Source organism: Pyrgilauda ruficollis, unplaced genomic scaffold (genome assembly GCF_017590135.1).
Source record: "Pyrgilauda ruficollis isolate IOZ18807 unplaced genomic scaffold, ASM1759013v1 scaffold100, whole genome shotgun sequence".
NCBI lineage: Eukaryota > Metazoa > Chordata > Aves > Passeriformes > Passeridae > Pyrgilauda > Pyrgilauda ruficollis.
In genome coordinates this window covers 1534581-1561182 of record NW_024508102.1, presented here as the reverse complement: position 1 = coordinate 1561182, position 26602 = coordinate 1534581, and the positions used below count along the sequence as shown (strand labels likewise).

General features: G+C 56.6%; 3 protein-coding genes across 9 annotated transcripts; 2 read left to right on the top strand and 1 right to left on the bottom strand.

The window, feature by feature from the left end:
- Window positions 1-3085: 3085 nt before the first annotated feature.
- Window positions 3086-6022, bottom strand: RPL10A (ribosomal protein L10a). The gene is made up of 6 exons (XM_041466875.1): window positions 5963-6022; window positions 5680-5754; window positions 5503-5583; window positions 5064-5212; window positions 3995-4167; window positions 3086-3290 (listed from the first exon to the last, which is right to left on the bottom strand). The coding sequence occupies exons 1-6, from the start codon at window positions 5965-5967 to the stop codon at window positions 3120-3122; spliced, it is 654 nt and encodes a 217-aa protein (XP_041322809.1). The 5' UTR covers window positions 5968-6022; the 3' UTR covers window positions 3086-3119.
- Window positions 6023-6165: 143 nt separating this feature from the next.
- Window positions 6166-14777, top strand: ZNF76 (zinc finger protein 76). Of its 7 annotated transcripts, none has more exons than XM_041466827.1 (15): window positions 6166-6282; window positions 7347-7497; window positions 8703-8783; window positions 9311-9388; window positions 9550-9752; window positions 10282-10359; window positions 10708-10824; window positions 11061-11136; window positions 11433-11558; window positions 11662-11841; window positions 12072-12305; window positions 12621-12754; window positions 13483-13635; window positions 13731-13838; window positions 14126-14777. In XM_041466827.1, the coding sequence occupies exons 2-15, from the start codon at window positions 7425-7427 to the stop codon at window positions 14228-14230; spliced, it is 1746 nt and encodes a 581-aa protein (XP_041322761.1). In that variant the 5' UTR covers window positions 6166-6282; window positions 7347-7424; the 3' UTR covers window positions 14231-14777. The 7 variants fall into 7 exon arrangements, with proteins under 7 accessions (XP_041322761.1, XP_041322751.1, XP_041322743.1 ...); XM_041466817.1 differs by lacking the exon at window positions 6166-6282 and adding an exon at window positions 6434-6512; XM_041466863.1 differs by lacking the exon at window positions 6166-6282 and adding an exon at window positions 6799-6869.
- Window positions 14778-15532: 755 nt separating this feature from the next.
- DEF6 (DEF6 guanine nucleotide exchange factor) lies at window positions 15533-26040 on the top strand. Its single transcript, XM_041468154.1, has 11 exons — window positions 15533-15750; window positions 19468-19608; window positions 20963-21148; window positions 22525-22752; window positions 22831-22977; window positions 23152-23260; window positions 23341-23639; window positions 24050-24216; window positions 24387-24585; window positions 24966-25056; window positions 25288-26040. Exons 1-11 carry the CDS (start codon window positions 15655-15657, stop codon window positions 25497-25499), a joined length of 1875 nt encoding a protein of 624 aa, XP_041324088.1. The 5' UTR covers window positions 15533-15654; the 3' UTR covers window positions 25500-26040.
- Window positions 26041-26602: the final 562 nt, after the last annotated feature.

Below are 26602 nucleotides of genomic sequence, written 5' to 3'. Positions count from 1 at the left end.
CCCACACCCCAGACACTTGTGCCAAGAAACCAGACTTTGTTACAAGCTCTGCCAAAGAGTAACTCGGAAAAGCAAGCTTCGAGAAGAGCAGGAGTTAATGTTTGTGCACTAGGATATCCTCCTTTCTACCTTTTTCATATGTATTAAGTGCAATCATTTGAGTCTTCCTTATATTATTTAGAGGGAAGTTGTTTTGGTTTTTTTTTTTTTTTTTTGGTTTTTTGTTTGTTTTTTTCTACTAGAAACGACAATATTTATAACTGCCTGAGAAACGAGAATGTGTGTTTGCAAGAAAACAAAAACCACCCACCCAGAGCAAGCAGGGCCCTGGGCTGTGCTGACCAGCGTGATGGCATCTTCAGGCCTTTTCTGCCACGTTTGTCCCCGATAAAAACCCCTCTCTGGGGGCAGACGGTGCCTCTTCTGCTCGGTGCAATGGGGTGAGTTTTTGCAGGAAGTTGGAGGCATCTTGGTTCATCCATGGGGGTGGAGTTGGTCCTTTCAGACTCATCTGCCACAGTTTGGGTGCTGTTCCAGCCTCCTTGCGAGGGGCATCAAAACTCAGCCCTGTCACCTGCTTGTTGCAAACTGATTTGCTTCCCTGCAGGGGCTCAGGGATGAGCCAACACCTGCTGAGGCTGGGTCTGGGGGGCTGGGAGGAGAGGGGAGCTGGCTCTCCACTCAGCCCCAAAATCTCTCCCCCAGGTACAGCAATCCCCCTGGGCAGAGCCACCCTCACAGACCTGGGGAGCTTTTGTGCTTCTGAGCCCCACCAGGCATTTTTGGCCCCATCCCTGTGTGTCCTCACCCTGCAGGGATGCTGTGGGAGTCCCTCCCCAGGGAGTGGGGTGCAGATCCCAGGGAAGACCCATCCTGCCAGCCCTTGTTTCACTGCATCTGCCTCCCCCAGACAGGCTCAGCTGGGGACAATGGCCAGGTGGACACCACGGGTGGGTTTGTCCCCCCAGCATCTTCATGTGGACAGACAGAACTCCCAGGGACAGGCAACTGCTACTGCTGCTCACCCCTCTCCTCCTCCTCCTCCTCCCCATGCCTCCCTGCTTTTCCAGCCCAATTCTCAGCTGTCATCCTCCCCATACCTTCATCCTCATCCTCTCAAAGGCCTGGAGCTGCCAGGACTAAACATGATTGAGCTGCCTGTAGCTCTGCCAGTGGCAGGTCCCTTCCCACCACTGTCCCCACTTGTCCCTCACTGTCCCTTTGCCCACACCTGAGCCCAGCCCTGCTTTTAACAAACCAATTATTTATTGCTCTGCGTGTCCCACTGGGTCCATCTTTCCACATCTGGGGGAAGCAGCTGCTCATCCCTGTTTTCCCTCCTTGATCCACACTGCTGCAGCACCCCAGGAGCCTCTCCTGGGCTCTGTGAGGGGCTGCAGGCGGGCTGAGCACTGGCACAGGGGCTGAGGTTTGTCCCCAAGATGCGTCAGTTGGAAAAGTCTGTCCTGATTCATCCCAGCTGTGGATTTTCCCCTCCTGCTGCCGGCTCCCAGCCTGTTTGGAAGCTCCACATCTGTGGGCTGAGCTGTTTGTCACTTGGTTGCTGTCTGAAAGCAGCTGCTTTAATGCACAAAAGCTGCTGTAGGGATCTGGAGAGGTTTTGTGGCTCTGGGACAGTGACCTTTGAAAGGTCCTTTGCATTTAGAAGGAAAAAAAAACAGCAGCAAAAATAAAATCAGCCCAGGAATGACCAACCCTGCTGTGGTGCCCTGGAGTGCCACACCCCTCGTGCCCACCAGAGTTCATTAACTTTGATTAACCCTGGCTCATCTAATGTCAGGTTACTGCCCAACTGCCTTTGTGGGGCATCAGGGGTGTGTCCTGGCTGTCACCTGTGTCACCACAGCAGCCACCTCTGCTCCCCTGTTGTGGAAGGATGAGGTGGGCAGCAAATCCTCCAGGAATGGCCAAAGGCACCTGGTAATGGTGCTTCCCCCTTCTGCTTTCACCAAACAGCTCAAAAAAGCCCCCAAAATCCCACAGGGCCCCTGGAGCCACCCACCCCCACCTCAGAATGGGTTTGAAAGGCTGAAACCCACATCAGCCACCTCGGGGATCAAGGTTTTGAAGCAGTCAAAAAAAAAAAAAAAAAATTAGGGTTGTTGGGGTTTTGGTTTGGGTTTTTTGTTCATGTTGGAGTATTTATATCTGCCTTTTGCAGCGGGCCAGGACTTGCCATCTCCAGCAGAAACTATTAAAGTGATGAGCAAGATGTAGTTAATGAAGTTATTTGCACTTGATTAAAAGAAAAAAAATTGTTATTTGAACTTTGTAAAAAGAAATGTTTGCATTTTGTATTGTCTTTTTTTAATTATTAAATGGAATTTCTTGGTGTTGTGTTGATCTTTCAAAAACTGGCTCTGATGCTTATTTTAAAGGTTTCTAACAGCAGGATCCAGAGCTATTTTCATTGTTTTATTCCCTCGGATGCTGACAAGCTTTTCCAGGGCCCAAAGTATTTTTTTCTCCCCCCAGAAGCTTAAATGCTGCACTTCCTTAAGCTCTCCAGTCCCTGAACAATGTATTTATTTACGCACATTATTTAATTGCAGGAAAATTCATTTTTAGGCCAGAACATGGAGTTAGACTGGCTCAGAGGGAAGAGGGGAGGGAAACAGCCCTTGCTGGGCTGCAGCTCTGTCCTTCAGCACCCCTGGACTTGCAGACAGTGCTCAAGTCCTCAGCAGCTGCACCTGGGCAGGTGTGGGCTGCTGAGGGGCACCTGTATTTAAACCCTTCTGCTGCCCTCACCAGCCCCCTGAGCAGGGCTGGGCTCTGCAGGGACTCAGGTGAGCTCTGCACCAGGTAAGGGTCCCCTCTGTGGGCACAGGGGGATCTGGGGCCACAGCCCAACCTGCTGGGACACCTCTGCTCTGGGGGAGAGTGGGCTCCTTCCCCTCCCTCTCTGAATGCAGGGGGGTGAGGCTCCTTCCCTCAAAACCTCCAACATCCCACTTGGAATTCACCTCTCAACACAGCATCTGAGGCTTTCCCCAGGAAGAAGTGAGCAGCTCTTTGGCAAACCCTCCCCGAGGAGCTCTGGAGGAACAGAACCACACACAGCTGTGGGTGTCTGCAGAGTTTATTGCTGCCCCCCTTTAGTAGAGGCGCTGGGGTTTGCCCATGGTGCTCTTGATGTACAGAGCTCGCACGTTCTGCCAGTTCTTCTTCAGCAGGGACACCAGGAAGTTGATGGCCAGGTGGATGTTGTAGACCAGCTCGTCCTCTGTCATCTTCACGTGACCCACGGCCACAGCCAGACAGAGCACCTGGGGACAGACAGGGGTACAGCTTTCACAGGCAATGCAAAGAGCTGCCTCACTCACCAGCGTGTTGGGCTGTGCTGTGCTCTGGACATGCCCACACCAGCTTCACTTCCTGCCTCTGGGCCAGCCCCAGCCCCCTCTGCACTGTGGCAGAGGCCAAGCCTCCTCTCTGAGCAGCCTGGAATGCTCCCCAGGCTGCAGGCACAGGGATTTATGAGTGAGCCAACAGGCCAAGTGTCAGGACATCACTAGCTCAGCTGTTTTAAATGCTCAAGCGTTTGCAAACCCTCCCATCTGCTGTGTCCTCCCACATGTGTCCCCACAGAGCTGCTCCCAAGTTCACTTGGACAGAGCCAAGTCCCAAATTCACCCCCAGCAAAGTCCCACTCGTGCTCAGACCCAGGGACAGCCCTGGCCAGGTCCCACCCCGTGAGCAGCACCCACGTGCTGGGAGCAGCATTAATACACTGGATTGTGCTCAGCACTGAAGCATCCAACCATCTCCTCATCGTTTGCTCCAAGATCATCAACCACAGTTAAATTATTTCTCCTTTCTGGCCGGCCATGGAACACTGTGGGTACCATCTCCCCTTGCTGGAGGAAACCAGCCACAGCTTGAGGAACACTCGAGGGACACCTACAGCCCAAGGCAGAGACGGCAGAGCCTTGGAACAACCCCCAGGTGCACAACTGCAGCCATGCTTTACCTTCTTCATCTGGAACTTGATGGTCGATTTGACCTCATCCACCTTGGCCACCAGGTTCTCGTTGTGGGTGAGCAGAGAAGGGAATTTCCCAGCTTTGTTCAGGCCAGGCCCCAGGATTCGAGGGATTTGCTTGATCAAGGACTCGGAAGCCAGGAAGGCATCGTACTTCTTAGCTGCAAGGAGACAGCCAGGGAGTAAGGATGGACCCTGCTCCCACCTCCAAGCTCCCAGGAGGGACCCAGCTGAGATCACAGACTCGGAAGCCAGGAAGGCATCGTACTTCTTAGCTGCAAGGAGACAGCCAGGGAGTAAGGATGGACCCTGCTCCCACTCCAAGCTGCCAGGAGGGACCCAGCTGAGATCATGCAACTCCCCCCTGCAGATGAATCCAACATTCTCTGGGTCCCACCAGAACTGGAATTGGTTTTGCCAATCTTTGAGGGATGACTGCCACAGCAGCCAGGCCCAGCCCCACTCAACAGTGACTCCAAATCCTGTTCCCTGAAGGAATTGTCCTTTGCTGAGCCCAGGGGACACTGAACTCCAAGCTCTGCAACAGAGGATCCACTGGGAGAGGCCTGGCCAACAATCACCCAACAGCTCATAGCTCCATGGCCCATGAAGGACTGAGGGCCAAGCTCCTGTCTGCCTGAGGAAGGCACAGAGGGACTCTGGAGCTCCCAGGAAGGGAAGGATTTTCTCTCTGACCAAGGGAAAATGAGTGCACTTCATTGTGCTCACACAAGAACTGCAGGACTAAAGCACACTCTTGCCTCCAGTGTTTCCTGGCTTTTGCTGCCCTCCAGCTCCCCGACCAGGAAACTGAGGGACACAGCAAAGGATGAAACTGTTGGCAGGGACATTTTCTGTGTCTCTCCCTTCCTTGGACAACCAGCCCCGTTCCTGCAGCACTGATCTGTCAGACCTGCACTGGAAACAGCCCGGTGGTTTTCCTGAATAGTTTTTGGGCAGATTTTGGTACTGGGGCTGACTCTGCTCAGCTTTTCAGCTCTGCAACTAACCATGACACCGAAATCTAAGCATAGGGAAAAACCTTATGGACACTCACCCAGCTTCTTCACCAGCTTCTTGTTTTTGTTGAGCTTCTTCAGAGCTTCTATATCCATGTGAGGAATATCAACTGCTTTGGCCTCATCACAGTGCTGCTGGTCTCCCAGCAGACAGACCGAGAATTTGGGCCGTGGCGTCGACTTCAACCTGGAGAAGGAAGGAAGGAAAGAAGGTCCGAGTCAGCGAGCAGCCAGCCCCAGCCGCGTGTCCAGAGCCAGCACGGAGACACCTTACCGCAGCACGGGGCATCCTGCCGTCCCCAGCAGGCCGGTGGGGACAGCCCGGGGGCTGCCGCACCTCCCCTCATGTTTTAAGACCCAGGGTGAGGGTCCGTCCAGCCGCCCCCACCGGCGCGCTGGACTCCCCAAGCGGTTCGGCAGCGGCGGCCCCGAGCGGGACCGGGCCGAAGGCTGGGTAGGAGCGAGAGGATGGCGAACCTGACGGTACCGGAGAACCGCTTGTCCTTCTGCGGGTCATAGTTCTTGAGGCTGATCTGCAGCTCCACCGTCTCCACGAACCTGCGGGAGGCACCGGGTGAGGCCCGGCCGGGCACGGAGGGGGCAAGGCCGAGGCCGGGGTGGCACGACCGGTCCCGCCGTGTCGGCGGCTCTTACTTGCGCTTCTTGGCACGGCTGCCGTGCAGCACCTCCTTCACCGCCTCGTACAGGGTGTCCCGGGACACTTTGCTGCTGCGGGGGGAAACGGCAGCGCGGGCTCAGAGCCGGCCCCGCCCGGGACGCGGCCCCGAGCCCGCCCCGGTCCCTGCGCGGTCCCCCCCGCGATCGACCCCGAGGATCGCGCCTCGCCAGCCGCCCGGACGGCCCCGCGGCCCCCACCGGGCACGGATGGCGGTGGATGGCGGCGGATGGCGCGGAGCAGACGCTGAGCTGCACCCACCTCATGGCTGCGGCTGCTCGGACCGAAAGGGCGGAAGTGGCTCCGCCGCGCTATAAATAGTGGCGAGATCTCGCGAGACTGGCGCGCGCGGCGCCATATTGGGAGCGGCACCCCGGGGCCGCCATGAGGGGAGAGGCACGAGGAGTAATAAACAACCAGCGTCTCTTTGCCCCCTGTCTCGGACTACCGGCACAGGAGTTTCTACATCGCTTCACAGTGTATCCCAGGAGCCCCGGGCTGGCCTCAGCGGCCGCCGGGAAGGAGCTGCCGGTTCAGGCTGGGCACGGGCGGCAGCGCTGCCCGTCCCGGCCACGGGGCAGGTACCGGCGGCAGCTCGGGAAAACCGGGGCCTTGTGGCTTCAGCATTGCCACCGCGCATGCGCCGCCGGCTGCGCCTCCCCTGCATTGGCCGCCGGGCGGCGCGCGCGGCCCGGCCCGGCCCGCCCCGGAACCTGTATGGCGGGCGGGGGCGCCGCCGCTATGCGGGTTGCGGGGCCGCGCGCGGTGCACGTCGGGCCGGTGGCGGACCCGGGCCCGGCGGGTAGCTCAGGTCGGTGTGGGGGATGGGGGGCGGCGATGGCGGCCGCGCCCGGAGCCGCCTCAGCCCCCGGGTACCGCGCGGGGGGAGCCCCCCACCGTGTCCCCGCCACCCCCGGGCCCTGCCCTCGCAGCCCGTGGCACGGTTTTCCCGTCTCCCGGCGGGACGGGTGCGGGGAGCGCGGGGCGAGGCGGCACCGAGCGGGCCCCGAGCGGCGGCGGGCACGGACGGGGCGGTTTTGCCTCGTCGCTGGAAATGAAACGATCAAAGATTTGGCTGTGTCAGAGGTGGCTGAGGAAGAACGCGCTGCAGCGCCTTTGGAAGATAAGCCATCAGCAGAGAGTGCCTCCAGCGAAATGTGCTCCGGGGGTGTGCAGGCTTTAGCATCATTTGCTTAGAGCCTGGAATTCTGTCCCTGGGAAGGCTGGGGATTAGTCAGGAAAGGGAGGAGAGAAGGAGGAATAAAGCTCATCACCCTGCCCCTCTCTCCTGCAGCACAGGACGTGCTCAGCCTGTAGGTTCAGGATTTAAAGTACCTGGAAACCCTGCAGATCGTTTGGAGGACGGGAGGGGCTGGCATGTGACATTTGTGCTGTCTCTAAGAAGAGTCTGTCAGTTCAGTTTGCTTGATAAGCTTTATTTCATATTTGGCTGTGGAATAGATTCTTATCCCTGCCTGCCTTCAGCGTGGGAAGGATGCAGCGTTGTCCATCTCAACCCTTTACCACCTCAAAAATCTTTTGAGGCCATTCAAGCCTTTCCTAGCGTGCAGAAGTGGAGAAACTAAAAGAGGAGGAGGAGAAACCAAGGGCAGAAATTGAAATGGAATTGTTCTTTTTACTTAAGGCTCGCAGCAAAGACGACGGCCCCGTGTCCCTGTGGGCCCCCCGTGCTGCCAGGCAGGATCCATGTGTGGGGATCAGCATGGAGAGCCTGGGGCTGCCAGCAGTGACCCTTGGGGACAGCAGCACGGCCTGCCTGCAGCAGGCTGCCAGAGGTAACAGAGCCTCGGGCTGTCAGGGCTCCTCCTGGCTCTGGAATTAGAGTCAGGGTCACCAAAAGTGCCCCTCACGGCGTGGGAGGTGTCACACGTGTGTGGCCACTTGGCACGGGCAGCTGGTGACTGTTGGATTTGCACTGAAGTCTGGTGTGAAATAAAATACAAATCAAACATGCCTCTGGTTTGGAAATGAAGCTGTGGAGACGGGAGAGCTGTGGCTGTGGAAAATAAAGCTCTTTTCAGACTGGAAGGGCCCTGTTCTTCCCAGGCTTGCTGTGAACAGGGAGCTGATGCTGTGGCCTGCAGAGCTCTGCTCCACCAGAACTTCCCCTGGGCTGAGCAGGTGGTTTTGCATCACTGGTGTGCCGGGTTTGGTTCACAGCAGTGCCTTTCCCACTCAGAGAGGTGCCAAATTCCACACCTGCCCTTACCTGGTGTTGGTGAGGTGCCCCTTTCCCCACCACCCACTGCTCCCAGGAAGAGGAGCACGCCGTTTCCCAGCCTGCAGAACAGGATGGAGGAGTTGTGCAGCTCCGTGTCCTGGGGGTTGCTCTCCTGCTTTATTTTCTGTGCAAACTCACTGCAGGTTTGTTGTGTGTGTGGAGCTGGGCTGTCTTGGGAGCACCAGGCTGTGTGCCCCCCTCTCAAACCTTATGCTCCAGGTGAAACCAGCCTGGATTCTCCAGAGGGATGGAGCAATCTGCTCTCTGCACCAGAGCTCTGGGTAATGATTACATTCATGATTACGGATGGCGGTACAGTCATGATTACAGTCATGATTACAGCTTTGCAGTAAGCCCCTACAGCCCAACACTGGCAGCACTTTAGGCCCCTTTAGGTGCTGTAATTGTTTCCTAGCAGTTGATCCTCTGCCAAAGCAGCAGATAAATCTCCCAGCACTTGCTGATGCTGCTCAGCACAGCCAGTCGATCTTTTCTTCCAACACAAGTGTAATTGTTTTCTCTGTGTGCTCTGTCTGCTCCTTGGCACGAGGAGCTGTGAGGGGCAGCTCCTCAGCAAGTGGTGCCTGAGGGTCTTTGTCGTGTGTCCTCTCTAGACAAGGGCAATGCCAGCATTTCTGGGGAGTGAAGTGTCTCTGTGGGGCAAAGCTGACCCATAAGAGCCCAGAAGTGACAATTTCTCCCTCTTGTGGGACAGAGGGGCTGGGCTCAGCAGCTGATGCTATGTTTTAACTGTTCCAGGTGAAAAGCTGATTGAAGGGCAAGTCATTGAACTTGAAGATGGGACCACAGCTTATATCCATCAGGTGACAGTTCAGAAAGGTGAGGAACACACCTGCCCTCTTTCTGTTTGGAAGGACACTGTAGATGTGGCTGCAGCTCTCAGTGCTCCAGCATTTGGGCTCCTCTGTCAGTTCCAGCTCTCAAAAGTCCATATGAGCAGAGGGTTTCTTTTGGGGTTTTCTTTCTTGTGGTTTTGAGGCTGAGTGAACAAGGGCATTGCCTGCAAAGTCGTTAGCCATCTGATGAGAAGGTGAATTTGGTGGAGGTGGAGACAAATGTTTGTGTCATTTCACCTGTGGGCTCTCCCTGTGTCACACCACGAGCCCAGTGAGACACTGCATCACTCCTTTGAGCAAAGGAAGAGGCAAATCTGTGCATGAAGCCTTGAAAATCTCATCATTCCCATCAGAAGGGCTCAGATGGTGTCTTAAAACCTACAGCTGTGGTTGCCTTTCAGGGCAAGCAGGCAGCCCTGTGTCCTCTTCTGCTTGGCAGCCTCAACTGCCACAGCATTCCCCATGCTGGGTCCTCCAGGAAAGTGTGTGGATGTTTTCCTTTCCTTTTAGAGGCTGTGGCTTTTGAAGATGGGCAGCCAGTGGTGCTGGAGGATGGCAGCATGGCCTTCATACACAGCACAGCTAAAGGTAAAGCACTCCCTGCTCTTTCCTTGGCAGCTGGAGGGAAGCTGCTGAAATGTCTCAGATTTCCAAGGCTGGGGAGATGAAGCACTTTTTTCTGCCTCACACTGAGGGGTTTTTCAGCTGAATTTTTTTTCAGCTCTTTACCTGAATGTTTCCTCTTGCAGAGAGTTATGAACCCAGCACATTCCAGGCTGTCCAGCTGGAGGATGGCTCCACTGCCTATATCCACCATCCTGTCATCCTGGCACCTGGCAGCACCATCCTGCAAGTGCAGACAGAAACTGGGCTGCAGGAGTTGGCTGGGGAGGAGGAAGATGATGGCCTTGATGTGGACACCATTAATGCACTGCAGCAGTATGGCAGGAAGGTGAGGGCACAGCACCTCTTGGCCTGAGTTTGTGCCCTCCCTGTTTGAGAGAAGCAACTGGACAGGCTCCAGTGTGAGTGCCACTGCTGAGGGGTGCCTGGAGTTGGGGACACACAACGGGGCTGCTTGGTCCCGTGGGGTGCTGGGCCTGCCACCCTTAACCTGCTGCAGGCTCAGGTTTGGGAAGGGAGGAGAGCTGCTGTCATACAGCCTTTGGTGTGCCAGCAGTGGCAAAGACATGGCCACTGTCCCCATGGTGACGAAGGCCTCAAAACCAAAGCAGCTTCAGATCCTGGTGTGCTGTCACTGCAGTGTCCCACCTCAATGTCCCAGGTACTGCCTTTTCCTCCCACCTCCACAGGCTGTGGAGCAGGGGCTGCCAGGGGTGCTGAGCTGGGCACAGACCTGCCTGCTGCAGCAGGCCCAGCCCCTGCTCTCTGGGGAAGGGTGGGGTGGCACTGTGGCTGTCACTGCCTTCCTGCTCCACTGTGTATGGGGACACACAAACAGTGCTGTGCTTCACTCACAGGGGTCTGACGAGGAAGAGGAGGGAGTGACAGACACCTGCCATGTGAAGAGTAAAGACTCCAGCAACATCTCTTCCCAGGTCTGAATTTTTCAGTGAATGGAACTAGGCTGAACTCCTCTTTGCCAGTAATTATAAAAATGTTGTGGCTTCTCTGCTGAGTTAGCAAATACTAACTGCACATCTTTCAAATGAGCTGAGAAAGGGAGTTTTGTGTCTGGGAACCCCTTGGGAAGTGGGAGGGGGAAATGCAGGTTCCTAGAGCCCCGTCACCTGGGCTTCACCATGTGGGTACAAGCTGGTTTGTAGGAACATGTTTTTGGAAGATAACTGCAGCAGTGCATATGTATGGCAAGGAGGGAAATATTTGTGTGGGCTTGGTGAAGCTGTGGTGGCTTGCTGGATTGATTCCAGTACTTGTTCCAGCAGGATTTGCAGGAGGAGGAGGTGCAAAGCCACAGGAAGGGGCAGCAGGTCGGCAGCAGAGCTTTCCGCTGTGGGTACAAAGGCTGTGGCCGCCTCTACACCACTGCCCACCACCTCAAGGTAAAGCAGGTGACATGGCAGTGTGCTGGCCAGACCAGTCCCAGGTTACACTGCCAGAGCAGAATGCTCTGTTGTGTGCAGCTGAGTTACATGCTGAGCTCTCCAGGAGACCCAGATGTGTCAGCTGGCTAAGGTGAAATCCAACAGGGAACTTCAGATTCTCCCCACCAGCATTTTCCCACAGTTTTCTTTCTTCCTTCCCTTGGATCTCATATTAGGGATCTGTTCTTTTCCAGGTACATGAACGTGCTCACACAGGTGACCGGCCATACACGTGTGACTTCCCAAGCTGTGGGAAAGCATTTGCTACAGGTAACAGATTTCTGTTTTGAGCAGATTTCATTTTCTGTCCAACCCAGTAGAGCACAATATCCAGAGCATCTAAAGCAAGGGAATCACAGCACTGGAGCCTGCTGGGACTTTATTGATTTTGGGCAGATAATGGTGGAAGCAAGGCTGGAAGTGGTGTTGGGGTTGGTTATTTCTTCCCTTTCAAGCTTTGCAGACACAACACAGACACTCAGGTACATGGACTGAGGGGTGGTACTCAGCTTGTCATGGTGTTTCCTTCTCATTACAAAATTAGTTGTGGTCTCTGTCCTGGACAGGGTATGGTCTGAAGAGCCACGTGAGAACACACACAGGTGAGAAACCCTACAAGTGTCCAGAAGACTTGTGTAGCAAAGCCTTCAAAACCTCCGGGGACCTGCAGAAACACATCCGCACGCACACAGGTGAGCAGCACGGGGCAAGAACTGCACAGGGGACAGCCCTGTGAAAAGGTCTCCAGGTGGCTGCATGGTGGCAGGTGTCACCCACAGCACTCTGTCCATGCAGGTGAACGTCCCTTCAAGTGTCCCTTCGTGGGCTGTGGCCGCTCCTTTACCACGTCCAACATCCGCAAGGTTCACATCCGGACGCACACGGGCGAGCGGCCCTACATGTGTGCAGAGCCTGGCTGTGGCAGGGGCTTCACCAGCGCCACCAACTACAAGAACCACATGAGGATCCACACAGGTAGGAGGGAGCCAGCAGCAGGGAGATTGGTGGGGCTGGAATGGGCATTTCCAGGCTGAACGTCGCAGGGGTGGATCTGGGAGTGGCCAGGGAGTTGGAGGAAATAGTGGGAATTGCTTCATTGGATTGATTGTTATTCCAGCAGTCTGTCTCCAGCTATTTGCTCTGGTGGAGAATCCCTCCCCAGAGCATGAGGAGGGTGAAGCTCAGCTCTGTGGCCTCTGCCCTAGGAGAGAAGCCCTACCTGTGCACCGTGCCGGGCTGTGGGAAGCGCTTCACAGAGTACTCCAGCCTGTACAAGCACCACGTGGTGCACACGCACTGCAAGCCCTACACGTGCAGCAGCTGTGGCAAGACCTACCGGCAGACCTCCACGCTGGCCATGCACAAACGCAGCAGCCACGGCGAGCTGGAGGCCACCGAGGAGAGCGAGCAGGCTCTCTACGAGCAGCAGCAGCTGCGGGGTGAGTAGCCACTCCCCCATCAAGGTGTGGCAAAGGGGAGGGAGGTGACAGCAAAAGCAGACGCGCCCCTCAGACCCAAATGTGTGCTATGGCTTCGTGCCTCCCCATCAAAGCCAGATCTATTGGAATAGGTTGGGAACGGGCCCCTGCCCATTCTGTGCTACAGGGAGAGGTAAAGGTCCTTCCTCCCAGGCCACCACTGGTGTCATCATGGTCTTGTGCTCTTTGCCAGCCCTTGAGACCACAGGCACGTCCAGAGAGCAGGCATGTGGTTTCACACTCTGATAGTGCTGCTCTTCCCCTTCTCTGATCCAGCTGCTGCAGCTGCTGACAGAGGCTCTCCAGTGGAGAGTCAGCATATTGCTTTCCTGTCAGAGATGGAGGAAGATGAAGAGGAAGATGCTGTGCCTACACAAATCTCACTTATTTCTCAGGATGGGACAGAGCAGGTATGGACACAGACACCTTCAGCATGTCAGGGACAGCAGTTAATATCTGAAGTGAGATTCTGCCTCTACTCAGCCAGGATGTTCTTTGCAGGGCCTTTTCTTTTTCCAGCATTTTTTTCAGACCTTGGAGCTTCTTGGGCTCTTCCTGCCCTGAGGGCTCCCTCCTACAGCCTCACCCACTGCTGCAGTCTTGGTTTGGGGGGTCTCTGGTCCCAGTGCCCCCCTTGCTGATGGGGTTTCTCGCTGTTTGTGTGGTGACTGGCAGCCCTTGGCTCCCTGCAGCTCCCCACCTCTGCTGACCCAGGCTGGATTTGGAGATGTTTTGTCATCACTTGTATACAGCAGTGCTTTTCTTGTACTTCCCTCCACCAGCTGCCCCTGTGCTGACTGGAAAAAACTTCCTTCTGTGGCACGGGGCAAGGGAAACAGCTGCCACCAGTGACCTGTTTCCTCTTAGCCTGAGATGCTCCTGCTGCTGCAATGCACAGAGCTGTCCCCATCCAGGCTTGAGACAAAAGGCTGAATGGGAAGATGTGGTGGAAGGGGGAGGGCTGAAGACTCAAACTCTGAGTTCTCTGTTGTCAATTTTATCCATGGTGCTGGGCAAAGTCCTTGGAGCTCTCTGTGCCTTGAGTCCTGCAGAGATGCTGTTTCCTCCTTGTCCAGACCAATGCATTGCTAAACTCGGAGGTTGCCTAAGACTCCCTGAGCTCTGCTGTCACCCCCAGGTCAGCCTGTCTCAGGAGGAGCTGCAGGCCCTGGGCAGTGCCATCGGCGTGGTGACGCAGAGCGGGGTCCTCGCCGTGCCCGAGGGACAGCTGGCAGCTGGTGACACTGGGGCCATGACTGTGGCCAGCACCGATGGCACCGAGGCACAGGAGGTACAGACAAAGCTGGGACTGCCCAGGAAGCAGGCTTCCTCTGCTAGAAGAGAGCTGCATTTTCATTTAAAACATGATTAACTGACCTTTTCCAGGTGGCCGTAGTCGCTTCTGGGGCAGAAGAGGAGTCGGGCATCACCCCGCTCTGTCATCAGCAGGTGGCATTGCTGGCCACCTCCCATGGCACCCACATTGCTGTGCAGGTACCACATGGCTCTTGCCACTGTCCCCTTCACTCCCTGGCCACCCACTGCCTGCTCTCAGGCCCTGCTGCATCATTGCTCACCTAGGGGGCTTGCTCCTTAATTCCCAGAGACCCTGTGTGCAGAGGACAACAGGGACATCCTGCTGGGATTGCAGAATGCTCCTCTGTCAACACCCCTGTCTGCCCTTCTGCTTCACACCCGTGTCACCCCTGTGTCCTGCTGGGAGCCACCCTGAGCTGCCTTTTAGGGGTTCATCACTCTCTCTCTCTCTCTCTCTCCCCCAGCTGGAAGAGCAGCAGAGCCTGGAGGAAGCCCTCAGCATGGCCACAGCAGTCATCCACTACGAGCCAGTGCCACCTGACACAGCCCTGCCTGAGCAGGGGAGCTGAGGCCAGCAGGGCAGCTGTGGCAGGGGAGTGGCAGCCCCAGCCTGCCGTGTGCAGGGGTGGCGGGGCAGGGACAGAGTCTGAGCCAGTGCCAGCGTGTGCCCTGTGCCAGCTGGGACACGGAGGGGGCACAGGGCTGCTGGGGTGACCCTGTCTGAAGGGCTCTTCCCTCCGGGGAGGGAGAGCAGATACACTGAGCTGCTGCCTGCTCCTGGGCTCTGAGCAGCAGCCTCTCTTCAGGGCACTCCTGCCCTCTCCCTCTAGGAATGGCCCAACAGCTCCCCTTTCTTGCCCACCCTTCCAGCTCAGGGGAAGTGGGCAGCACTTGCACAGAAGCAATAAAGGCCCATCAGAGCCAGCCCTGTCCTGAGCTCGGTATGGAGGGTGAGCAGTTCCTGCCATTGGAGCCAGCACTGGGATGGTTCCAAGAGCAGTTCTCCCATCTCTTTGTCACACTTCCTTTTCAAGCAGGGCTTCCATGGCAGATTCATTGGCTGTGGAGCAGAGCAGCCAGCACTTGCCAGGAGCTGAGCTAGACCTGGATGTAAATGCTGAGTTGAAATAAAAACAAATTCAAAATTTGGTTTTTAAAAGGACCTCTCTTCTCTTTGGTGGAAGCTGGGAGGAGAGGGTGGACAGTGTGTTCAGCAGCTGTAAGAATTGAGGACATTGAGGAGATTTGTGGAATTGACCAAACATGTCCTGCCAAAGCAGCAGCTGTCCCAGAGCAGGGCTGGGAGCAGGGCGAGCTGTACCCTCTGAGCCCTCAGCGTGTGGCTTGGAGGGGCTAAGACATGTCCCTAAAATCTCTCATCAGGCCTTGCCTCTTCCAGGGACCCCTACAAGCCTAGATTTAGGGAACCGTGTCTGTGAACACATCCTACATCCTCCCCTGAGCTGGGGAGAGAGACCTGGGCTGGTGTCCTGTGCCTTCAGTCCCTTCACTGCCCTGGGTGCTGCGTGGACAGAGCTGGAGAACACCTTCGAGATCCTCGAGTCCAGCTGTAAACCTGACCTGGCACAGGCTCCCGGCAGCCGCGTGGGCCGTGTTTCGGACATCCCAGAGGAGTTTGCAGAGAAAGATGTTTCCGCGGGCACGGACCGGGCACAGCCCGAGAGGCGCCACGGGCCGAGCCTCCGCTCGCCGGGTGACACCGATCCCTTCCAAAGGCTGCCCGGCGAAGCTGCTGCTTGAGCCAGAGCGGGGATTTCTCACCCCAAAACGCAAATTACCACGGATCTTTTGATCTCTGAGCCGAGCTCGGCAGAGGGTCGGCGAGCCCCGGCCGTGCGGGGAGCGGCGATGGGGCCCGGGGGCTCCCGGGGCGCCCCGAGCAGGCGGCGCTCCCGCCCCGGTCCCGCCCGCCCGGGCGGCTCCAGGAACCGGATCCGCGGGCTCGGCAGAGCCGCCGCCGCCGCCGCCAGCCATGGACCTGCGAGCCGAGCTGCTCAAGTCCATCTGGTACGCCTTCACCGCCCTGGACGTGGAGAAGAGCGGCAAGGTGTCCAAATCCCAGCTCAAAGTGAGTCCCCCGAGCTCCGGCGCACGGATGGAGGAGGGTGGGCAGCGAGCGGAGGAACGAGCCCGGTGCTGCTTTGCATCCCCGCGGGTTTCCGCGGAGAAATTGTTAAATATTAAGATAAGATCTTCTTGTTGCTTCCACGCTGGTTCGGGTGAAGTTCTCAGGCTCTGTGGCATCTCCCTTTAAAAAATGGGGTGGGGGGGGAATTCATGCTCAGATGTGTTTTCTAGGTAAAAATGATAAGAAATCGAAATTTTAGTTATCAGTTTCGTGTGCTTTTTATGGCCAGCTAAGAGCCCAAATTCTGTTTACATTTTCTTGCTTGCCGGAGCACCTGTGTTTCTCCTTGCTGAACCAGTGGGTCAGGAGGTAGGGACAGGTTGTTTTTTTAACAAAAGATCCTCAGTGATGTGGCTAGAAGTAACACAGCACTTTTAAAAACTCTCCGCTTTCCCCTCTCCCCACTCCTAGCAGCTTTCAGAGAGGGCTCATGCCCTCAGCCCTTCATCAAACCCATCACAGCTTTAAAAACCTTTTTGTCTGCCCCCAGGCCAGGGTTGCTGGCACCTACCAGCGAGCCCCTTGGCTCTGAGAATAATTGATTTTTTTAACCCTTGCACGCGGTGGGAATGTGTTTTTTTCATCTGTTTTGGTTCTTAGGCTGGGGTTGGAAGTGCTGGTTGGTACCGGGGTCTGGGATGAGAGAGCAGACCTGAGCAGGAACGTGCTGAGCACGGGAGGTATTGCGTCAGGACATGGCAGCTGCTGCCAGCCTGCGAGACCGTTTTGAACCTCTGCAAAAAAACCCCATTTTCCTCCATTCCCTTTATTTTATAGGGCTTCCCCAGGGCAGACTGCAGAGAAGGTGCTGGTCTTTGGCAGGGGGGTGTGTTTTGCGACAGAATTAAGAGTTTTGTTTGCAGGGATCTGGGGAGGCAGAGTCTTCCTGCTCAGCCTTTGCGGCTCAGAGCCTTTGGCTGCCCCCCAGAACTCGTGGCATGTGCCCTGCGAGCCACGCTCACCTGCTAAAACTGTAGAAATAGCTGAAGGAATTAAGGAAAATCCTCAAGTAGGCCAGAGCTTAATTCGGTTTGCTAATCCCTGAGAGGGGCTGCTGTGCTCCCTTCACAGCACCCCCTGCACCTTCACTGCTCTGGGTCCAGAGTCTGGCCCAGGCATGGGATGGTCCCAAAAGGACCAGCACTGCTTGTCTTGAGACATCTTTATCACCTGTGACGATGCTGAGGCCACAGAGAGTCTGATTTTAATGGCAATTTCATGGACAGTTCATGCAGGGTCTGCAAACGTGGTGTGGGCGCCGTGGTGATGCTGGGGATGGCGTCTCCGAAGTGACTTTACCCAGGGGGACACTTGGGAGGGGCAGGGATGTTCTCCCACGCGCCCTCAGTGACGGGATGGGTTGGCAGCAGGTCACTGAACAGCACAGCTCAGCTCTGGATGACTTTCCCACTGTCTCCAGGCCGGGGAGAGCTTTTTTCCACCCACAGAAACACTCGAGTTCGCCCCAGCCTACGCAGGCCAGCCGCGGTTCAGCGAGGGAGGAATCCGGGGTCCCTCTGCTCTGAGCAATGTGTTAAAGCCACCGAGCCCTCTCCAAACCCCTCCAGGGTGCTGAGCCCTGAGCTGCGCCGTGCTCTCTCCCTCACCCGGGCGTGTTGCTGCACGAAGGGTCTTGAACAGGGGTGGGAGAGACACCGGGCTTGCACCTAGAGGACGGAGCCAGCCCCGGAGCTGGCTGGGGGCGCAGAGCCGGAGCTCCGGCCGCGCTCCGGGCAGTTCTGAGAAGGTGTTGGGGTTTCCAGCATGAAGACACAGCTGTGGGAAGCCGTTAGGCTCCTTGCTGGGGCACCTCTGCGCAGGCAGGCGTGTGCAGATGCTGCTGGCAGTGGAGGTGTGTGTGTCACAGGAAGGAAGGACAGCTTGCGGTCGGTGCCGCGCGCCCAGAGAGCTCGCGAAGTTTTTGCTCCCAGCACAGGCACACCACAGCCCTGCTCTTGGGAAGACTTTGTGCTCTCAGTGCCGTTGCATCCCTCTCCCTGGCGGGGCTGGAAGGGCTGTGGGTGCAGGTGGGGTGTGGTCCCTCAGTGTGGCCATGCGTGGCTGGAAATACCGGGAACTGCCCTGGTGCTTTTGGGCTCCTCTGCTCATGGGTGATGGGTGTGACAGCGGTGGGAGAGGGTGGAGAACAGAAGCAAGGCTGCTGCTCAGAGGAATCCAGGGCACTAGGAGGAGGCAGGCAGACCCCTGCATGCCACAGGGGAAAGATTGTACCAGCAAACTGCTTTCTAGCTTCCTTTCCCCCGCTGTTCTCCTCCTCCTGTCACTGTTTCAGAGCCTGCAAGGGTTTCTCACCTCTCCCATCTCCAGCCATGCCACCACTGACCAGGCCAGGGCTTTCCTCTCCCTTTGTCAGTGACAGCCCTGCGACAGGAGGGGCTTTGGGTCACAGGGAGCCTGGATGGATGGATGGATGGATGGATGGATGGATGGATGGATGGATGGATGGGCTCAGGGTGTCCCCCACGGCCAGGGTCACAAGTGAGACCTCACAGGGTTTTTTAGGGGTGCTCTGGGAGTGGGGGTGAAGGATGGAGATGAGGGTCCACATTGGAAACACAGAATGGGATACAATTCCCAAACTTTGAATTCATCCTGATGGACTGGTTACCATCCTGGAGGATGTCCATGACATTCCCAAGCCTTTCCACCGCTGTGTGGACCCTGGGGCTGCACTGAGCCCCAAAAGGCACAGTGCAGCAGCAGTGCTCGGGGCTACAGCCCTGTTCTGTGAGCACAGGGTGGAGTCCTGCTGATCCCATTGGTCCAAAGGGCAGAAAAGAGAATGAAAATCTGGTCGAGCAAGAACTGTCTCCAGCTGCAGCAGCCACCATGGCCTCAGGCAGCTCCTCTGCTGCTGGGAGGAAATTTCCAGCCCTGCAAAGAGGAGTAGGGATGCTGTTCCATCTCCTCCAGCCCCTCTCTTGAGCCCTTGGCAAGCTGCATTGGCAGATCTTGGTGCAGTGGGGAAGTGTCAGTCACTTGTTTAACCATCTCCTGCTTCTGGGATGTAAAGGCAAGGAGAGCACCACAAGCTAGAGATGCTGCTGGTGCTGATGGGCAGCCTTGCTCCAGGCTTTCCAGCACATGGGAAATGCATGAGCTTGTCAACATGCTTTATTTGGGGGCATTTGAACAAAGTGGGCTGTTGGCAAGCCTTGCTGAGTATTTCTGGGGGTGGTCTGTCTCCAGTTCTCCATTCCAGACAAAACCTTTGCTTAGTTTCTCACCAGTCTTTCCTATTTTCATGTTTCCATCTTTCTGTGTCCCCAGCAGACAGTGGCTGCTGCCAGGCTGGGCCATGTTTGTGCCAAATGCATGGCTTGGGGTGGCTTATCAGCTTTCCTAGATCAGAGTGAGTCCTGTTCGCTCTGAGAGGTTTGAAACAGCCCTTTCAAGAGAGAAGTTCCTCATGTGCCAAGAAAAGAAACTAACGTGGAAAAATCCTCGATTTTTGCTTGTTTCTAAATGATTCTATAAGGTTTACATTTGAGAATTGTGCCAAACCCAAACCTTGAGGAGGTGATGCCACGCAGGGCACAGTCCCCAGGGGGGTGAGTGAGGAGGTGGCACCTTGGGGATGTGCTGGGGCAGGGCTGGAGGTTGTTCACCTTCTCACCACCCCCTGTGCTTGGCCAGGTGCTGTCTCACAACCTGTACACGGTGCTGTGCATCCCCCACGACCCCGTGGCACTGGAAGAGCATTTCCGTGATGATGATGATGGGCCTGTGTCCAGCCAGGGCTACATGCCCTACCTCAACAAGTACATCCTGGACAAGGTGAGCTCCTTGGTCATCCCCCAGAGCTGCTGTTCCTCACGTGAGAGCATGGAGGTTCCTGGGAGGTCCCCTTAGCTCTTGGGAACCACATTCCTTGGTGGGTGGAAAGAGGTGCAGAGAGATGGGTGAATGCCAAAAGGAGTGAGAAATGTTTAATGCTCAGTGTCTCCCTGGCAAGGATGGAGTCATCCCTTCACGTCACAGCTCTGCATGGAGCAGTATCTCTGCCCACATTTCCTGAAGGGCTCAGAGAGAGAAATCAGCCCCTTTTATCCTCACCTTTGAGGTGTGACCTCATTTGGCAAAGAGCAGAGGGAGGAGGATGAGCTGCAGAGCTGGGGTGGGCAGGGGCTTTCTCCCTTTTTTTCTGTGGTTCAAAGACACCTTTGTCTGACACAGCCAGAGGTTGGTCTGTGGGTGCTGTTTCTTCCAGGCACGTGAGGAGAGGAAGAATGACTGACAGCTTTCTTCCACTGTGTGCTCACAGAAAGGGGCCAGAGCTGGGTGCAGTAACCCTTCACTCCCCTGGCTCTCCTGGTGTTCTTGTCCTGTGCCAGTCCCCATCCCTGTGCCCCTGGTCAGCAGCTGCCCAGCTTGGTCCAGCAATGCTGGTCTTGGCTGCAGGGATCTGGTCAGCAGCAAGCAAGGGCAAAGCCTTCCCCAGCTCCCTCAGCCCAGAGCAGGAGCTGCCCAAGGTCAGCCCAGCCCAATCTCCCCATCACAGAGTGGCCAAAATCCTTCCAGTTGCCAAAATCCTTCCGTGGTTCTTCGGAAGGTGATCTTTAAACCCACCCCTTCTGCTTTCACCAGGGCTAATAGAATCCCAGAGGCAGCCTGAAAAGGGGGAAGTGGGTTTTCCTAGTAAGAGAAGCTTTTAGCTTTTGTCACCCAAAGGTTCTCCCCCAGCTTTGCTGCTACAGGCCACAGTTTGCTCCTGTGCTCACACAGCTGGGATAGAGCACCCAGGGACAGCCAGAGCTCCTCTGATCCCCATCACAGCTGACCCATCTGCACCAAATGTGCTGCCCGAGGCAGCTCACAGTGCCAGGACACAATTAAAGAGCAGCAGCAGGGATCAGGCTGGTGGAGGCACCATTCCTGCTGGCTTCCCTTCACTCCTCAGTTCCTCTTTGTGGTTGAATGGGATAACAAGAAACCCCAAATCATGGAGGCACTGAGGATGAGAGCTCCACGTCATCCTGCCTGTGCTGCTCCCCAGGGTTCCTGCTGGTGCTGCCAGTCACCCCATGGACAGATTTTAGGAGTGAGGGATTCTTCTCTCTAGCACTTTTTCTCCCAGACTCCCCTCCATAGCTCTTCAGCTCCCCACTCAACCCCTGACTCCTGCCTGCAGGTGGAGGAAGGTGCTTTTGTCAAAGAAAACTTCGATGAGCTCTGCTGGACGCTGACGGCGAAGAAGAACTACAAACCCGACCGGAACGGGAACAGCGTTGTGTCCCACCAGGATGCTTTCAAGCTCTGGTGTCTCTTCAACTTTCTGTCTGAAGACAAATACCCTCTTGTCATGGTGCCAGATGAGGTAGGACCTGCTTCTCCCCCCAGCCCTGTCCTCCCAGGGCTCCATGTGCTGGCAGAGCCCCATTTGTGGGTGACACTATTGCTCCCTGGCATGTCCCACTGCATCCTGCAAGATGTGGTGTTCCAGGGGATGAGAGAGAGGAGGCTGGGGGTGGGACAAGGGGGCTGTCTGCCCTGGACACCTCTGCTGTGCCCACAGCCACCCCCACTGCCCAGGGAGAAGAGGGGGATTTCAGAGGGGAGACCCCTCCAAAGTGCTCCCCTGCTTAGAGGGCAGTGGCAGAGCAGACCTGGCTGTCCCTCTCCTGGCCACTGCCACCAGTGCTCAGCCCCTGCCCAGCATGAGGAGTGTTAAGGGTGAGGTGCCAGCCAAAGAAAAGCCTTGCAGTAATCTCCAAATTCCACAGCATTCAGGGGGGAAGGTTCTCCCTTTCTCTGGGGTCAGATTAAACCCCCATGAGAAGGGGGGCAGGTCTGGGGAGAATGCACACGTGCAGAAGCCAAGAGTGGCCTCAGCAGAAGGAACTTGGCTGGGCAAATGGCTGCTGTTGTCTTCTACCCCTCAACCTCCTGAGATCAGCAGAAAAGTTAAAATTAAAAAAAAAAGGAGGAGAAAAAAGGCAAGAAGCACCGTGCTGCGCAGACGTAGGAGGGCGACCGCACTTCCTGTGCCCTGGGAGAGGAGTTTCCTGTTCCCCAGACCATGAAAAACTGAATCATCCTGAGCACCAGCACTCCATTCTTGCCCTTTTCACAATTAAATGACATAAAAAATCCAGCTGGGTGTGGGGACCCTGCTGTGTGTCACCTTCCTGCGTGGTTCCCTGCAGTCACCCACTGGTCTCAGTCCCCAGCCTGCCCCCAGGGCAGAGGAGAGCTGTCAGCAAAACTTGAGCTGGAGTAAGTCTTCCCCACACCATGTCAACCACCTTGACTCTTTTTATTTGCAGTTTTAAAATGATGCTTATCTCCATAGGGACCTGTCCCCCTGCTCCTCCCCAGTGATTTTTGGGAAGCAGTGAGACATCAGTCCTGAATGGGGTTCAACAGTGCTGGCCTGTACTCCTTCAGGCTCTTGACTGCTACAGAGTTTTCTTACTCTGCAGACAAACCAGACAAAACATCCCTTAACCCCAGCCTTGGGGTTGAAAGGAAAAACCTCTCAGTAGAGGTCAAACTCTAACCCAGCTGCAGTCTCCTCCATTCCAGCCTGCTGCCTGGGATGCCTCAACACAGGGTTATCCTTCTGGGATCAAGGTCCTGCATCTCCAAGCTGGAGAGAGATGTGGCCTTGGGCTCTCCAGAATGGGTTGATAGGGTGGGGACAGCCCTGTCCCCAGACAGAGACACTGTCACCGAGTGTCCTCCTCCCCACAGGTGGAGTATCTGCTGAAGAAGATCTGCACAGCCATGAACGTGGAGCTGAACTCCTGCGAGCTGGATGATTACCTGTCCCAGGAGCCGCAGGGCCAGGGCGGCCTCACGGTCTGGCAGTTCCTGGACATGGTGAACTCGGGGCGGTTCCTGAGAGGCATCGAGCAGGAGGCCATCAGCATGGCCGTGGAGGAGGTGTACCAGGAGGTCATCGAGGACGTGCTCAAACAGGCAAGGAGCTCACATATTCTGGGGCACAAGCTCCATCCTGCTCCCACCCTGTTTTGATTTTGTGTCTGTCGGGTGCAGGGCTACCTGTGGAAGAAGGGCCAGCTCAGGAGGAACTGGTCGGAGCGGTGGTTCATGCTGAAGCCCAGTGTCCTGTCCTACTACATGAGTGAGGAACGGAAGGAGAAGAAGGGGAGCATCCCGTTGGACAAGCATTGCTGTGTGGAGGTACAGCCCGGGCCACGCTCAGCTTGGGGACAGCAAACTGTTCAGACCCCTGGAAGAGACCCAAGAACACACAATTTCACACCCATGAGCATGGGAGAGCCAGTCCTGTGGCTAAAGATGGGGGGATAAGGTGGGGTACGGGGGGTAAGGCTGTGCTGTCTCCTCTCCCTGCAGGTGTTGCCAGACAGGGATGGGAAGAGGTGCATGTTCTGTGTGAAGACCGTGTCCCGCACCTACGAGATGAGCGCCTCGGACACCCGGCAGCGCCAGGAGTGGACGCTCGGTCTGTGCCCACCCCACGCCCCTTCCCCAGCTTCCCCATGCCCCCTGTGTGTCCCCCCTAACTGTGCCCTCCATCTCCAGCCATCCAGACTGCCATCCGGCTGCAGGCCGAGGGAAAGAAGTCCCTGCACAAGGACCTGAAGCAGAAGCGCCGAGAGCAGCGGGAGCAGCGGGAGCAGCGCAAGGCGGCCAAGGAGGAGGAGACACAACGGCTCAAGCAGCTGCAGGAGGAAAAGGAGAGGAAGCTGCAGGAGCTGGAGCTGCTCAAGGAGGCCCAGAGGCAGGCAGAGATCCTGCTGCAGGAGGAGGAGCAGCGGCGGAGGCAGCAGCACGAGGAGATGCAGAGGACTCTGGAGATCCAGCTGCGGGAGGCCGAGCAGGTGGGTGCATCCCACATGGGCTGTGGTGCTCAGGGGCTGGGGGCTTCCTTCTCCTTCCCTTGGCCAGGGCAGCCCAGGGGTTTGGATGTACAGAGCTGCTGCCACCCATCACCTCTGGGCTCTGTTGTGCCCGAGATCCCTTTGAGCAGGAGATGAGGACAACCTGCCTCAAGGGGCTTTAGATGGGGGGCAGTGAGAGGCAAATGCTGGTGCCAGGCTGGACAGGGAGCCCATTTCTGACCTCACAGCCAGCACTGGCTCCAAATGACTCAGCTTGTCCCCTGAGCAGGGAAACAGCTTTGCTTTGGACCTGTCACCATGGGCTGCCCCTGCTCTGGCCCGCTCCACCAGTGGGTTCTGGGGACACTGGTGGTGGCCTGGCCCACTGATGGCTCCTGTCCCCGCTGCAGGCTCGCGCCTCCATGCAGGCAGAGATGGTCCTGAAGGAGGCAGAGGCAGAGCGGCAGCGCAAGCGCATCCTGGAGCTGGAGGACATGCAGGAGAGGCTCCAGGAGGCCCTGCAGCAGGAGGTGAAAGCACGGCAGGACGAGGAGGCTGTGAGATATGCTCAGGCCAGGTAGGACCAGGGCAGCCCTCCCCATCCTTGGGCAGCCCTGCTCCCAGGGCAGCTCAGTGCTCCCGGGTACTGGGGGGTGCTGGTGACTTCCCAGTATGCAGGCTGGGACAGGGAAAGCTGAGGGAAGAAGTGGCAGGGAGACATCCTCACCTCCTGCTCTTCGTTGTCAGGCTACTGGCTGAGGAAGAGGAGAAGCTGAAAGAGCTGATGAAGCTGAAGGAGGAGCAAGAAGAATATATCATCAGAACTCAGAGGGAGAAGCAAGTCCTCAAGCAGGAGATGGAGAACAAGAACAAGTGTCTGGAAGAGGCGCAGAAGCAGCTGGAAGAAGTGAGAGTGAACAGGCAGCGGGTGGACCAAGATGTCATGGTGAGCATCACATCCGTGCCACATCCCCTTACACGGTGAACCCCGGGGACTTTCCAGCCCTCCCAGAGTCACCTCCATACTGGGGAGGACCAAGCTGGAACTGCCATGGGGGTTTCTGAGCTGTGCCACGTGCAGGCACGGTGTGATGCAGGGGCACAAGCGTGCCCTGCCCTGGGACAAAGCGCTGCTGTCCAAAGGGATGTCAGCAGTGGGAGTGTGTGAAGGGGGGAGGGTTGGAGGGGGAGCAGAAGGTCTAGAGGAGCGTGAACTGGCTCTCCATCCCAGAGGGAACCTCCAATGCAGGCTTACTCAGGGAAGGGAAACCCATGCCCACGGTCCCAGTGGGGTAGCAGATCACCTTTTCCTCCATGCCCTGCCAGGCTGCCCAGAGGAAGCTGCGACAGGCCAGCACCAACGTCAAGCACTGGAACGTCCAGATGAACCGACTGATGCACCCCATCGGGCCCGGAGGTAGGAGACCAGCTGAGCCAGCTGACCACCCCTCATGGACCTCCCCCATGCTGGGCATCAGCCCACGCCCCCACCCATCTTCTCCTTTTTGGGGGTATCTGGTGGCTGGAAGGACTCTCAGAGAAGATACCGCAATGCCTCCTGCACGGAGGGACTCCACAAACCTTTTTCTCAGCTGAACAGTCAGTTTGGGCCCCAGGTAAACAATTCTCTTTTTCTGTCCACCCCCAGACAAGCGAACAAACGTGAGTGGAGGAGTCTTTGCTGGCTACCAGCCCCTTCTGTCACGGAGAGATTCTTCCCTCAAACTCAAGCAGAGGGTGGAGGATAAAGGCAATGACCCCACCAGAGAAAACAGCAAGGAAAACGTGAGCAACGGTGGGAACAGCAGCACGTCACCATCTCCAGATGCAGACACCATGGCCACAGAGCCCAACAATTAGCCCACCAGGATGGCAGAGCCCAGCTGGGAATGGCAGGGCTCAGCTTGTCCCTCCAAGTGGACGGTCAGTGTGGCGATCTCTGGATGGGGACCAGCACAGAGCCTACAGGGGACTGCATAAGGCACAGGTGCTCCCATTTCCATCAGTGAAGAGCTGCAGTCACCACGTGCCAGGAGGCTCAGGCAGCCCAGTGTTGGGAAGAGGGCAGTGGGACTTTCTCCTCTGGACTGCAGGACTCAATTCCTTGTGCTCTGTTTTACACCTTGTACTAAAAAAGAGCCGCTGCTGGGTCGGGACCGTGTGGCCCAGGGCTGCAGTTCCCCCTTGGTTTCTACACCAACCCTTCTGCATCACTCACTGTGCTCCAGGGTGTGGGGCTTTGCCACCAGCCAAGGACACCTGGACTGACCAAGCAGGGTCTTCTCGTCACCCCACACCACGCCAGGTGTCCCTAACTACAGCTACCACTGTGTTCCCTGGCAGTGGTTGATAGTACTGGAGCCACTTAGTTAACAGAAACTAATAAAGCTTTTGAAGCCTATGGCCACAGACCTGCTGCTCCACACACTAGTGGCCCTGCAGGCACCAGCCCTCTGTCCGTGGCCGGGCAGGGTTTGGATTTCCCCTGTGTGAAAGAGCCCTTTGAAAGGAATCAGCCACAAACTGTGGAAAGTGGCCCCACCAGCAGATTTTTGGTTGGTGTGTGGAGGGCCAAGAGGGACACAGAACAAAACAAAAAAGCCCCAATAACACACCATCGTTTGGGTTAGTTTTTCAAGCACCTCTGTATAAATACAGTCCCAGTCAGCTGTGCCTTTGGGGTGTTTACAGCCAGGGGCACAGAGCCAGGGTCGCCTTTGGAACAGGCCCCGGGGAGCAAGCTCTGCACGACTCCATCTCTGCACTGAGATGAGCTGAGTTCGTTAGGGAGATTATGATCTGTTTCCTCCCCCTCGAACGGCGCTGCCCTCGGTCTCACAGTGTTTCTCTCTCTCAGTTTTTTTCCGCCGTGGCCGAAGGGGCCCGGGACAAAGCTCTCAGTGTGCCGCGGTGCAGGGCAGCCCTGGCCCAGGCCCACGCGGCCGCGCTGACGCACAGCGGGG